At 41.2% G+C, this 14,471-nt stretch overlaps 1 protein-coding gene across 7 annotated transcripts in view; it reads right to left on the bottom strand.

Moving 5' to 3' along the window:
* ABLIM1 (actin binding LIM protein 1) overlaps positions 1-14,471 on the bottom strand; it is a 307,714-nt gene that overhangs the window by 165,171 nt on the left and 128,072 nt on the right. For all 7 annotated transcript variants that reach the window (XM_043550680.1, XM_043550675.1, XM_043550677.1 and 4 more), the window contains exon 2: positions 10,155-10,289. In XM_043550680.1, the coding sequence (XP_043406615.1) occupies positions 10,155-10,289 (135 nt within the window). The remainder of the gene's footprint in view (positions 1-10,154; positions 10,290-14,471) is intronic.

The following is a 14,471-nucleotide window of genomic DNA, read 5'->3' as shown; positions in this document are numbered from 1 at the left end:
CCTTCCCTCGCGGAATGACAATTTAAAAGGCAACATCTAACTGAAAGGAAGACATCTAACGATTAACTATTAATGTATGCAAGAGGCAGAGAAGAAGAATAAATAATGTTCTCTTTGCATTCTCCTTCTGAAAACTGTGTTTGGCTATGGTGTTCCCAAACAAGCCTCGGAGGTGCTTATTTATTCCTATATGTAGATCCTATATAAGAGAGAGGGAGAGGGAGAAGGAAAGAGCATGGATATCTACGGACACAGATTATCTGGGGGCTGATTTTCAGAACTGGCTTCAGATTTTACACACATTTATCAACATCCAAAAACTTTCAGTTGCTTTGTGTGTGCGCGCAACACATAGATGTCTCAGTTCTGCAAGATGCACCTGCATTTAAGTATCTGATTGTGCTTTGCAATGTGTTGTAACATTAAAAAATACACCTGCAATTAATTTGCACCTTCAAAATAGCCCCTACAAATATCTGCAAGTGCAAAAACGCAGGCTGAAAAACAGAGGCTGAGGCACTTCTGAAAAGCCACTACTACAGTACATACTGGGTATATGCAGAATATCTGAATACATAGTTTAGATTCTTAAAGTAAAAATTGAAATAATCTCTTCAGTATAGACTTGGTCTGCACACTCCCTAGAAGAATATACACTGGCTTAATAATTTTCATCATATCAACCCTGTGGTTGGCTGTGGTATCTGGGGTGGAGAGGGATAGCTCAGTGGTTTGAGCATTGGCCTGCTAAACCCAGGATTGAGCTCAATCCTTGTGGGGGGCATTTAGGGATCTGGGGCAAAAATTGGGGATTGGTCCTGCTTTGAGCAGGGGGTTGGACTAGATAACCTCCTGAGGTCCCTTCCAACCCTGATATTCTATGATTCTATAATAGTCTACTACTTACTAACAGAATTCTCTTTTGGGAGGTGTGGTAGAGTTGCGGTATTGGTGTGTTAAGTGTCACTGACTTTATCTCCAGTGATGACTGGAGTGCCTGTACATATGCACTCAGTCCATTGCAGAAACATCAAGCCCAGTGAAAACAAAGGGAGCCTTTCCACTGGATTTCAGTAGGCTTTGGTTTAGGGTGATTTAGAGCCACTTGAGTGTCACCACACAGCACACTTGTGAATTCAGAGATGCTCCAGTCCCTCAATGTGGGGTTGCAGCAGTACATTATAGATGTCAGCCTGTCTGGACTTTTCCTTGATGTACTACGGTTTGTTGGTCACTAAGCAGGAATCTGTTCTGAAGAGTAACATGTGAGTAGCATGGATTTCAACTACACCCTTAACTACAAGCTGAATTAGCAGCATGCTAAACAAATCACCACTGAGCTAATAGCTCTTCAAATACTAAGACAGTACTCAGTCAAAGCAAAAAAGTGTCTCTCTGGGGAAAACCATGTAGGATGTAAATGACTAAGACGACCTGCAAGTATTTTATAATGCTTAAGATACTTTCCTGACAAAATTCTCTGAAGTCCTTGGGCCTGATTCATCCCTATGTCACTCCAGTTTTATGCCAGTGCAGCCACACTGACCCAATTAGAGTTACACCTGTGTAAAGCTAGAGTGACATAGTGAAGAATCAGGCCCCTTATGTCTCCTGTGAGCTTAGAACGTGGTACTGGAATAAATGTTAGGCTGCTGTCTTTATTGCCTGCCTATAACAGTCTTTCTTGTATGGATTACACTAACAATACCAAAAATGGTTCAGCAAGACACACAAACCAAAGAGGGTCAAATCCAACATTTTCAGGGCATGACCAAATGCTTGGGAAGTAGCACTATCCACTTTTAGTCAGTCACAGAGCTATATGAGGTTTTGGATGCCAGAAGGGAATCTAAGTTGGAATTCCAAAGTTTTCCCTATATTGATTGATTGTACAAGAAACATTGGATGGCTTTGGCCCCAAAGTGACAGTTTAAAATAAAATTTGTTATGAATAAGTTTATATATGTATATATAATGTGACGGGGTCAGGCCAGATGGCTATAAGAGAGTGATGTTTTGTTTGGACAAGAGCAGATTAAGGAGGGGACATGACAGCAGTCTTCAAATACTTGAAAGGCTGCCATAAAAAAAAAAAAATGGAGAAAATGGTTCTCTCTTGCCAAATGGGACGGGACAAGAGGCAATGGGTTAAAAATACAGATTAGATTGAATCTCAGCAAAAATGTCTTAACTGTAAGAAAAGCAGGACAATGGAACAAACTGCTTAGGGAAGTCATGGAATCACCTTCATTGGAGGTTTTCAAAAAGAGGCTAAATAGTGGGATACAGCAGGGCCAGGGAGCAGTGGAAGAGTGGTCCTATTGAAAATTCCGCGGGAAGTGGGTGGGCTCCCCCAGCTAAAGGACCCTCCCCCAGCCGGAGACAGATCTCACAGGTACAGAGGTGAAGAGCAGGGGAAACCCTGCCCAACAGAGCGTACAGCCCTTCCAGGCCCCAGAGGTTTGGGGAGAAGAGACCCCACCAGAGGGGAGAGCCAGAACTGGGTGCTTGGCCTGCCACCACTACACCAGAGGAGATACCATAGACTAAGAGGCTCCCCTCCCGCTCCCGTCAGGGAGGCCGGGAGAAACCCCTGACCAGACAACATGGGGGCAGTAAACCCAGGGGCGTGGGGAAATTCCCAGGGAGAGAGGAATCCCCCAGCCCACCACTAAGAGGAAGCGCACTACCCACCGAGGCGGAGAAAGAGCTCTACCACCATAATCATTATTTCAGTATTAAAGGACAAAACAACAAGCAGTAATGAGTGTATCCAACAGGCTGAATTATGGGATCATATAGCAGAAAGTCTTTCCAGCTTATTTTTAAGTGTTCCTGGGCTATTAGTTTACAGTGCAATTTGAGTACCCACATCAATTTTAAGATTCAGTATTATAGTTCAATTTAACTTTCAGAGATTTTTTTCCTAAAGAAAAAATATTTATGTTTACGGTATTTGTGTGTTTCAGCAGACACCAGAGTGTCATTGTATTAAGGAGACATGCTATTCTAATATTTAGCAGTCTAAGACAGCTTTACTGTTATAAAACAGGGTACCCCAATATTCTTGAGGGGCAATACAAATAAGAAAAAAAAGGTGGACACCTTCCTACACATGTGCAGAGTAGTAGGTATAGTCAGAATTACAAGATAAAAGAGGGCTCCCAAATTGGGCCAAATGAGTTCTCTTCAGGAAAGCTCCAGCAGGAAGCATCCCTCTACTGATGCTCAATTGGCAAGGCAGCCATCAGACCCTAGAATATCACTAAAAATGTGAGTATAACTATATTTGTAACTTGTGCATTGGTCTTTATAGGATTTCTATGTTCTTGGGTAATCATAACTTTAATTAAAACAACAAGGAGTCCGGTGGCACCTTAAAGAGTAACAGATTTATTTGATCATAAGCTTTCGTAGGTAAAAACCTCACTTCTTCAGATGCATGGAGTGAAAGTTACAGATGCAGACATAAATATACTGACACATGAAGAGAAGGGAGTTACCTCAGAAGTGGAGAACCAGTGTTGACAGGGCCAATTCGATCAGGGTGGATGTAATCCACTGCCAGCAATACGTGTCAATTCCAGGAGAGGCAAAGCTGCTTCTGTAATGAGCCAGCCACTCCCAGTCCCGATTCAAGCCCAAATTAATGGTGTTAAATTTGCAAATGAATTTTAGTTCTGCTGTTTCTCTTTGAAGTCTGTTTCTGAAGTTTTTTCGTTCAAGTATAGCTACTTTCAAATTTGTTATAGAATGTCCAGGAAGATGAAGTGTCTCCCACTGGCTTTTGTGTGTTACCATTCCTGATGTCCAATTTGTGTCCATTTATTCTTTTACGAAGGGAAAAGAATTACAGAAGCAGCTTTGCCTCTCCTGGAATTGACACCTCCTCATCTATTGTTGGGAGTGGACTACATCCACCCTGATCGAACTGGCCCTGTTAACACTGGCTCTCCACTTGTGAGGTCACTCCCTTCTCTTCACGTGTCAGTATATTTATGTCTGCTTCTGTAACTTTCACTCCATGCATCTGAAGAAGTGAGGTTTTTACCCACGAAAGCTTATGATCAAATAAATCTGTTAGTCTTTAAGGTGCCACCAGACTCCTTGTTGTTTTTGTGGATACAGACTAACACAGCTTCCCCCGATACATAACTTTAATTGTAACTTTAATAAAAGGTGTAAAATAGACTAGACCTTGTACTTGTGAATGTATGTGTGGTCACTATCCTTGGTCTTATGTTTTCCTAGAGACTAACTCTGAAGCAAGTAGCAGAGGTGACTTTCACTCCGAGTTTGAAACTAGGCACTAGAGCTGAACACATAGTGGTGTAATACAACATTACTAAATTCACTTTAAATAAAATAAAAGGCTACATTTCCACAAATCTGGTCATGATCCACAGCAGAAGGGATGGAGGGAGGGTATTGGAATACAGATAGAGACCACACATCTTGAAGATGGTATTGCTGGCTGCAGTACTGCTGTCCCCACAGCTGTACCTACAGAAGAAGTCAGGACCCACGCATAATATCTTGTAAAAGTGCGTATGGAGTCTTAGAATGCTGGGTCCTGGATCTTTCTTTAGCTGCTTGTCCCTCGAAGGAGTTGGGTTCTAAACTCCATCCCTTTAATTGACAGAAGAGGCAAGCATTTCTCAAAGATGTGGCAGGCTCCAAAACGGCTTAGTTGATTTGAAGGGCCACGCTAGAAGGGCCAGAGAGCTGGAGGACGTCCAATAGATCGTGTGTGTGTCCTGGACCTTTGAGAGGTATCTGGAGCTTGGTTGCTATCCTCTGTAACAGTTCCTGATACCACCCGCGATCATAAGGTGTGGAAGATGACAAACCTATTAGAACTGGCAGGACTGGTGGATCCGGCTCAACTTCTTCTTCTGTAAACTTTGATGAAGCCAGTTAATATCAACAGGGAGAGGGAGGGTGGGTGTGATTCTTGCACAGATCCAGGACATCTGCTGTATGGATCCTACAGAGTCCAGTGGGCAGGATTGGCCGGGGGGGGGGAGACACCTCCAAAGCACAGTATACCAATTGGCTGTGGGGAGTCATATTCCAAAGGAGGTGGAAGGTTCCAATACCTCGTATGGGTTCTATCCCGGCTTGTTTCCCTCACATGGGAAGATTCATTTGGAGCATCAGATTCACTTGATGAAATAATCAGCTTCTGCCCTACCAGCAGTGCCTGTGGTACTGGTAGGAGAATGTTCCAAGCTGTAGGAGAGGATCCTCTTCTTTTTGTGGTGCTCTCTTTGGGTGTGGGGGTGTCTCTAAGAAGAGCTGGGACCAACAGAAGAGGAGATTGGAAGTAGAACAAAGTGAAAATATTCTTCGATGAGGTAAAAGTTTCGGTCTTTCCTGGCATTTGGGGAGCCCCTGAGGAGGGAGGCCAGCAAATCCAGGGTGTCTGATGGTCTAGTATTTGGAGGATCCCACATAGACTACATTGGAACTAACAAAGCATGCAGCTCGCAGATAAATACAGTTTTTTTGGCTTGTGGGACAGAACTAAAATTATCAGATCTTTCTTCCTTCTCTCCTTTTCTTCTTAAACAGCAGGATTATGAGAACCTAACTCCTTAGGACCCACACACGAAAACTCACCTGACTTGGCCCAAGATGGAGAAGGATGTTTTTTTTTACTTAGAGGCAGATTAGGATGGGGAATATATCCTTATGCCTATACTCACAATCCCTAGTTTCATGAGAGTTTCTTAGGCTTAAGAGTTTTAGGCTGTGCTCCAGAGCTCGTGTTTAGAGGGGCACTGTTTGCAGTCTGAGGCCGCTATACGGATCTGAATGGGGTCTCAGCCTGCTCCATGAGGGGCAGCCATAGACAGAGTTCTCGTCCCTCATGAGTTCGGAAAGGGAAGGATCAGCAGATACTGCACTTGGTCACGATGTGAGCCTCACCGAGGCAATAAAGGCAGCAGTAGTGTTCATCAAGGAGAAAGAAAGGGACAAGAGACAGTTCTTGAATGCTAGGACTCTTAGCACAGTCCCTCTGCAGAGAATAGCTTCCCAGGGCGGGGAGAACTAATCTAATGTAAAAACACTGCAAACACCACGTCTCAACTACTGAAAATACTAACACTATTTACAAATTATTGGGGCTGTCAATTAATCACAGTTAACTTATGCGATTTACTCAAAAAAATTAATCACAATTAAAAAAATGAATCGTGTTTAATCACACTTTTAATCTCACTGTTCAACAATAGAGTACCAATTGAAATTGATTAAATATTTTTGGATGTTTTTCTACATTTTCAAATATATTGATTTCATTTACAATATAGAATACAAAGTGTACAGTGCTGACTTTATCATTTTACAGTGTAAATATTTGTAATAAAAAATAATAAACAAAATACATGGTACTTTTCAATTCACCTCATACAATACTGTAGTGCAATCTTTTAATCATGAAAGTGGAATTTACAAATGTAGATTTTTTTTGTTACATAACCGCACTCAGAAAAAACAAAACAATATAAAACTTCAGGGCCTACAAGTCCATCCAGTCCTACTTCTTGTTCAGCCAATTGCTAAGACAAATCAAGTTTGTTTACATTTATGGGACATAATGCTGCCCACTTCTTATTTACAATGTCACCTCAAAGTGAGAACAGGCATATGCATGGCACTTTTGTAGCTGGCATTGCAAGACGTGCCAGATATGCTAAACATTCATTTCGGCCACCATTCCAGAGGACATGCTTCCATGCTGATGATACTTGTTTAAAAAAATGCGTGAATTAAATTTGTGACTGAACTCCTTGGGGGAGAATTGTGTGTCTCCTGTTCTGTGTTTTACCTGCATTCTGCCATATATGTGATAGCAGTTGTGCTATAGGTCATGTTATAGCAGTTGTGACTGGTTGGATCACAGAAACCCCTTTGGGACTGCCACCTGATGTGCCTAGACTACCCCTGAGCCTGTTTTCCCTGCCAGCTTGGGACTTCAGTACCTTGCCTTGTTTGAGCCATACACACTTGCCTGCTGTACAAACAGATCCAAGTCTGAACCACGATCCCTTACAAGCTACAGACTTAACTGAAAACAGCTTAAGAAGTGCTCCTGTCTTCAGCACTCAGATGCCCAGTTCCCAATGGGGTCCAAACCCCAAATAAATCTGTTTTACCTTGTATAAAGCTTATACAGGGTAAACTCATAAATTGTTAGCCCTCTATAACACAGAGAGAGAGATGCACAGCTGTTTGCCCCCCCCCCCCCCCAGGTATTAATACTTACTCTGGGTTAATTAATAAGTAAAAAGTGATTTTATTAAATACAGAAAGTAGGATTTAAGTGGTTCCCAGACAGAACAAATTAAATTACCAAGAAAAATAAAAACAACACACACAAAAGTCTAAGCCTAATACAGTAGAAAACTGAATACAGATAAAATCTCACCCTCAGAGATGTTTCAATGAACTTCTTTCACAGACTGGATGCCTTCCTAGTCTGGGCCCAATCCTTTTCCCTGGTACAGTCTTTGTTCCAGCTCAGGTGGTAGCAAGGGGATTTTTCATGACTGCAGCCCCCTTTGCTCTGTTCCACCCCCTAATATAGCTTTTGCACAAGGTGCAACCACTCTGGGTTCCCACTCCTCCTTATAAATGGAAAAGCACCAGATTAAAGATGGATTCCAGTCCAGGTGACTTGATCACATGTCACTGTAAGACTTCATTACCCACTTGCCAGCACACATGGATATAGGAAGACTTACAAGTAAACAGAGTCATTTACAACCAATTGTCCTGGTTAATGGGCGCCATCAAGATCCAAGCCACCATTAATGGCCCACACTTTGCATAATTACAATAGGACCTCAGAGTTATATTTCATATTTATAGTTTCAGATACAAGAATGATACACTTATACAAATTGGATGACCACACTCAGTAGATTATAAGCTTTGAAATGATACCTTGCAAGAGGGCTTTTGCATGAAGCATATTCCAGTTACATTATAGTCTCACACATTAGCATATTTTCATAAAATCATATGGAGTTCAACGTCATAACAGTCTTGGATGATGACCCAGCACATGCTGTTCGTTTTAAGAACACTTTCACTGCAGATTTGACAAAACGCAAAGAAGGTACCAATGTGAGATTTCTAAAGATAGCTACAGCACTCGACCCAAGGTTTAAGAATCTGAAGAGCCTTCCAAAATCTGAGAGGGACGAGGTGTGGAGCATGTTTTCAGAAGACTTAAAAGAGCAACACTCCAATGCAGAAACTACAGAACTGAAGCCCCCCTCCCCCCCTAAAAAAATCAACCTTCTGCTAGTGGCATCTGACTCAGAATGATGAAAATGAACATGCGTTGGTCCGCACTGCTTTGGATCATTATCGAGCAGAACCCGTCATTGACATGGATGCATGTCCCCTGGAAGGGTGGTTGAAGCATGAAGGGACCTATGAATGTTTAGCGCATCTGACACGTAAACATTTTGTGACGCCAGCTACAACAGTGCCATGAAAACACCTGTTGTCACTTTCAGGCGACACTATAAATAAGAAGCAGGCAGCATTGTCTCCTGCAAATGTAAACATACTTGTCTGTCTGAGCGATTGGCTGAACAAGAAGTAGGACTGAGTGGACTTGTAGGCTCTAATGTCTTACATTGTTTTATTTTTGAGTGCAGGTTTGTTTTGTTTTTGTTTTTTACATAATTCTACATTTGTAAGTTCAACTTTCATGATAAAGAGATTGTACAACATTATTTGTATTAGGTGAATTGAAAAATACTATTTCTTTTGTTTTTTACTGTGCAAACATTTGTCATAAAAATAATATAAAGTGAGCACTGTACACTTTGTATTCTGTGTGGTAATTGAAATCAATATATATGAAAATGTAGAAAACATCCAAAAATATTTAAATAAATTGTATTCTATTATTCTTTAACAATGCAATTAATAAAAAAATTAATTGTGATTAATCATGTAAATTGCTTGACAGCCCTATAAATTATATTTACAGGTATTCAAGTAAAGGAAGATTGAAGTGACACAGGATTCCAACTCAGATCATGTGGCGGTAAGAAGGAACTGGGGAGGTATCAGTCCACACGGCCCTTTATACTCTTGGTCCAGAGCATGAGAAGACCAACTGTGCATGTCAGACCAGACATAGGTTACTAAAAGTTTCCCAATTCAGTGTATGATGCACATGCGTACTCATGTGCGGAATACACACAGGGACCATCAGTTGAAGAACCACCATGATTTACAATACTATCAAATGCACACGAGAGTCTTGCATAAAATCCATGTTTTGTGCAATGTCAAAAGAGGCGATATGATCCCCCCCGCCAAATTTTTTTTTCAAAAACATGTCTATTTTTCCCCTGGCTGTTTATAATAATGAGCCCTTAGAAGATGGCCACTTCTGTTTCCTGACAGTTTTCCCTTCCATTGTGTCATGCAGTACATTATAAACATTCGCAATCCCACAGGGACACGATCAGCCTAAAATCCAGTCACTTGTTTAAAATGATTTAGAAGTAGTTTCAGGTGCTCCTAACAGCTGTTAATGTTCTTCTGTTTCCCACACAAACAGGGGCAATTGACTAAGATCCCAATCTAGGCAGGTTCTAATCATGGTCTTAACTGACGAACAGGAGAAACATGACTACCTACAAAAGCTTCAACTTTCAGTTACAGTAATCTTATTACTTGTGAAAAAAATGATGGTAACTAATATAACCATGCAGAGTGACTTTTTTTTTTAGTTGATGGCAGTCCTATAATGGCAATTACTGGATCCAGTAGTAATAAGAACAGAGTAACTGGTTGTTAGTGTCATCGGTTTTTTTAAAAGGCCTGAATACATAAATGTTTGCATAGAGAATTTGGTTGTTTTTGGTGCCATTCAGCTGGATTCTCTTACACTTATGATTCAGCCAGCTCTCCATTCATCCTCCACCTTCCCCACCCACAAGTTCTGGGACTATGTATTTTGAGAAATACAGATGTCTTCTGATTGAATCCATCTCTGCCCACAGCTGTTGCCAATGGCAATATCCAGAGTTAACCCCTCACAATCAACTCAAGACAAACTGGTTTGAACCATTCACATGTATTAATTCATTTACGCCAAATGAATGGGAATTCGCTACCTTTGCAGGTGAAGCATTTGATGTGAAAATGCTTGGACTGGACACGGAGCACTTCGCCTTTACATGGCTCCTCACATTTATGGCAGTGGATGACAGGCTTCTCAGTGGAGTGGTGAGGTTCTTGGGAATGGGCCACTGTAAAAATAAAATATATCATTGTCAGAAAAGGACTACAGGGTTTTCCTCCCTTCATAGATCTATGCTCTCAGCCACCAGTGAGTGGTATATAATCTCTCCATAGATTACATTGTACACCCATACAACAAATTAATATGTTAACAGAGATTCTGTGCACCTGTACCCTTTCCAAAAAATGGTGTTTTAAGCCATGCACAATATCTGCCTTATCGCACTGAGACAGGCAGGGAAATAGAAAGAGAAAAAATCCCTTAGTGATTTTGCAAAAAGAAAAGGAGTACTTGTGGCATCTTAAATTGGTTAGTCTCTAAGGTGCCACAAGTACTCCTTTTCTTTTTGCGAATACAGACTAACACGGCTGTTACTCTGAAACCTGTCATTAGTGATTTTGGTCACTCTCCCTGTCACTGATTCCACAAGTACTGCCTACAGTTCCAGAGGGCATACCCAGTGTGCATGAAGGCATACAACAAGCAAGCAGGGCAGCATGCATAACCTGAGCAGGAAACCCAACCCAAGCAGAATGAACAGAAACAGAATGCAAATTTGGGAAGTCAAATCAACAAAGCTACTTGGGTTTACGTACTACTTACTGCATTAGAATCCTATCTGATGTGAGGAGTTAGAGTCCTAGGGAGGGATGTGATGCACAGAAAAATTGGAGTCTCCCTGCTACTGTATACAAGAGTGCAAGCACAGAAACATGTGTCTGAAGTTAGAAGAATGAACGGAAGCCATCTGGCTTGTTCTTACTCCTGTTGACTTCAACAGAATGTAGCTCTTGTGTGTAGAGGAACAAGCCAGACTTAGGAAATGCTGTAGAGAAGTGGTTCCCAAACTGGGGTTTGTGAACCCCTGGGGGTTTGCAAAATGTTACAGTGGGTTCTTGGGAAAAAATTCTCTAATGGCGGATAGAGCTGTCCCTAGGGATCCCAGCCAGCACAGGGCCAGCAGTCCGAAGCCCCTGGACTTCCAAGAGCTAAGCAGATCAAAGCAAGCAAATCTATCACACTGAGGAGATTTAAACTTCAAGACTCCTTACAAGAAATGGAAAGGGAAGTGGATATTTTTTGCTGTTTTTAAAATTAAATAGGCAGCTAGTATTGTTTTTAAAATTATTATGAAGAACAAGTTTAAGCTTTGTTGTAACATGCGTTGTTTGCCTGGACTGCTAAAGACCTGAATGCTTGTGTAGGAGGAACTCTTTGAGTTGGCTTCTTAAATACCTTCATGCTGTTTCACATCTGATACTTCTTGATGAAACCTAGGAGCCTTGTCTTATATCAGGCTTATTCAAAGTAATACAAACTACGAAAGTGAGATCTTGGAAGAGTGTTGCCATTTTCATAATAATATAAAAATACTGTAAAGATAAATAATTAATAGTGTGTAATAAGCATATCATAAAAACAAAATTTTATATTTCCAAGATCACTGCTTTTATAATTTACTCAGGTAAAGGAGAAAATCCCTGAAAATATTCATTTTTAGGAGGGGGTTTGCGAGACTTGACATTTTACTGAAAGGAGTTCACATGTTGTTAAAGTTTGGGAACCACTGCTATAGAGGATAGAAGTGGGTAAAATCATCCTCAATTTAAGCTTGCAAAGTAGCCAGAAGAGAACTTGGAGCACCAACAAGCAATATCTACACCTTTCAGCACAATTCCCAAGCATAGACTCACGGAATGGTTGGGAAAGAACAGTGATAAGGGGAAGAGTATTCTGTGTTTTGCTCACACAGACATTCCACTTTGCCCTAAATTCTTAACTTCAGTAAGTACCACGAGTAGCTTCTAAACAGGAGCAGAAGTAAAGATCTCATCAGTGTTATATCCACACTTTACTGTGCTAATAAAACCGTGACTGCTCCATATTTTACTTCTGACCGGCAATGTTTAACTTTCACTTAAGAGCTGTCTGGAATGAGGCTAAGTTCCCAATAAACCCCTCAAGGACTGTAATGGAAAAGCATGGCTGCATGGGATAAATCAATACAGAATTTGGCTCAGTTTGTGTTATCTGAGGTAGTTAGTGGTGCCTCAAACAATGCCTGTGATTTTTCTTCTTTTACTAGCAGAAAGTTGTGCTCATTATACTATTCTCAAAATAGTGACATTGCTCACCAATATATTTTTTGGATAACACATACATGCTCTGTGTTTCTACGTTCCTTGAATCTCCATATTGCCTTCTGCTGCCATTTAGATAAAGTTCTATCGGGTACGTATTCATGGCATATTCAGCACCATACACTTTGAGTACTAAGCCCATTGCTCTCAGACCCTTTCCCACTGCTCTGCTCTCAACTCCTCCTACTCCCTCACCCTACAGCTTGCCAGACATCCTTCCTGATCACGCTCTGACACTCTCTCTCACTCTAAACTTTGCACCTTCCTTCGCACCACTGTTTACAGTCACCACAGCCTCCCGTCTAGTATTTGCCATGCAAGTTCTCCCTCTTCCTTCAATAAACTTCTGGAAATTTACCTACCACTTCATCAGGTACTTTTGCTATAAAGCCACTCTGTTTTATTCTTTTTTGTACGTGCTCATATCTTTAGAGCATAAATTTGTTGTGGAAGAAACTTCACTATTTTGTACAGTTTATCTATTCTGCACATATGGTGGGCAATACATAGTAAACAGAAAGAAAAACAACAGTACTGAACCTAAAGGAAAATACGTATTTCAGGCAACAATTTATATCTTCAAATTCAGCTAAACTTATAATTCAGCGGCTGTCATTTGGTTAGCGCAGTTTTTCTATTTAAAACATTTAGAGGAAGCTTAGCTGCCTGGATTCCTTGACTGAAATATGAAGCTTTACCTCTTCCTCTGTGGTACATATCAACTCATCTATATCCCTAGAACTGTGATTCAATTCACATGAGTAAGCAGAACACAGAGGGGGATACCAACTAATATTTTAATTAGCCGTTACTTCTAAATAAGAACCCATAAGTACATTGCCTTGAGTGAACCTCTCCTAATCTGTAATGCAATACTATTTTTCGAGTGGAAGAGCAGAGGTTATTCTTCCAAGCAAGACTATTAAATAGTGTATTAACTTAAAGTGAGCTCACGAAAGCTTATGCTCCAATAAATTTGTTAGTCTCTAAGGTGCCACAAGTACTCCTTTTCTTTTTGCGGATACAGACTAACACGGCTGCTACTCTGAAACCTGTATTAACTTACTTACAAGTTTAAGTAGCACAATAGAAGAAGAAAAATCCAAACCTATTAGAAACTCCTGCCTTGTATTATTTTAAAATACTATGAGCAAAACTTGCCTCTCTGATCTGTACGGTTGAAGATAATAGCAAAGCTCCCATTAGTAACCCCCCGCCCCACAATATTCTGCTCTAACTCCTTAATAAATTCTGTGCACACCAGAGTCCTGATCCCCCTTGTGCATCTGAGACAAGAGTTTTGGCCCTATTTGCCTTTTATTTCATTCCAAATATGGGGCCAAACTGGGAATCAATATTGTATTGACAGTAACGAGTTAACTTTCTCATTACGGCTTGCCTTTCAGGGCCATTTAAGTTAACACAATGCTCTCAGCTGCCAGGTCCAATCTGTGCTCTCTGATGGAGCAAATTACAGTGCCCATCATACTGGCATCAGCTCTGGCTTTGGTATCGAGGTTCAACAACCAACTGCTGCTCCTTCCCAAGGAGTCACTTGCAAGCTTTTCCTTTTGGATATCTATATTACACAGCAAAGGTTTCAGTGCCAGAGGTGATTATTTTCACATTCACCAGCGAGCACATGACAGGGAATTAAAAGGGGGGTAGGGGGAGGAGAAGGAGTGACACATCATGCGGGAGAATGGTCATGAAACTACTCCTGACTGCAGACCCCTTTAAAAACAGGTTTATGATGAACGTTCAGCTGCAGTCAGAAAAATGATTACGTACAAGTTTATTGGACACTTGTAAGCTGGAGGCTGATTTGGCAGTGGGGCCCCTGAGCAGGGTTTAGCAGACATCTCAGCCTGGCACTGGAAGCCCCACCTATATCAGCAAGGACACCTCTACTCCAGAAATGATTTACCCTCTGGATTTTTGCCCTGGCAGGGATGGGGCCAGAGAGTTGCTCTAAAACCCATGGTCAAGGCTCTGCTAATCTAGTCACCAAGAGAGGAAGGATGGCCCAGTGGTTAGGGCACCAGCTT

Source organism: Chelonia mydas, chromosome 7, assembly GCF_015237465.2.
Source record: "Chelonia mydas isolate rCheMyd1 chromosome 7, rCheMyd1.pri.v2, whole genome shotgun sequence".
NCBI classification, from domain to species: Eukaryota; Metazoa; Chordata; order Testudines; family Cheloniidae; genus Chelonia; species Chelonia mydas.
Note: the sequence above shows the minus strand (reverse complement) of the source record. Positions and strands in the feature narration are given on the sequence as shown.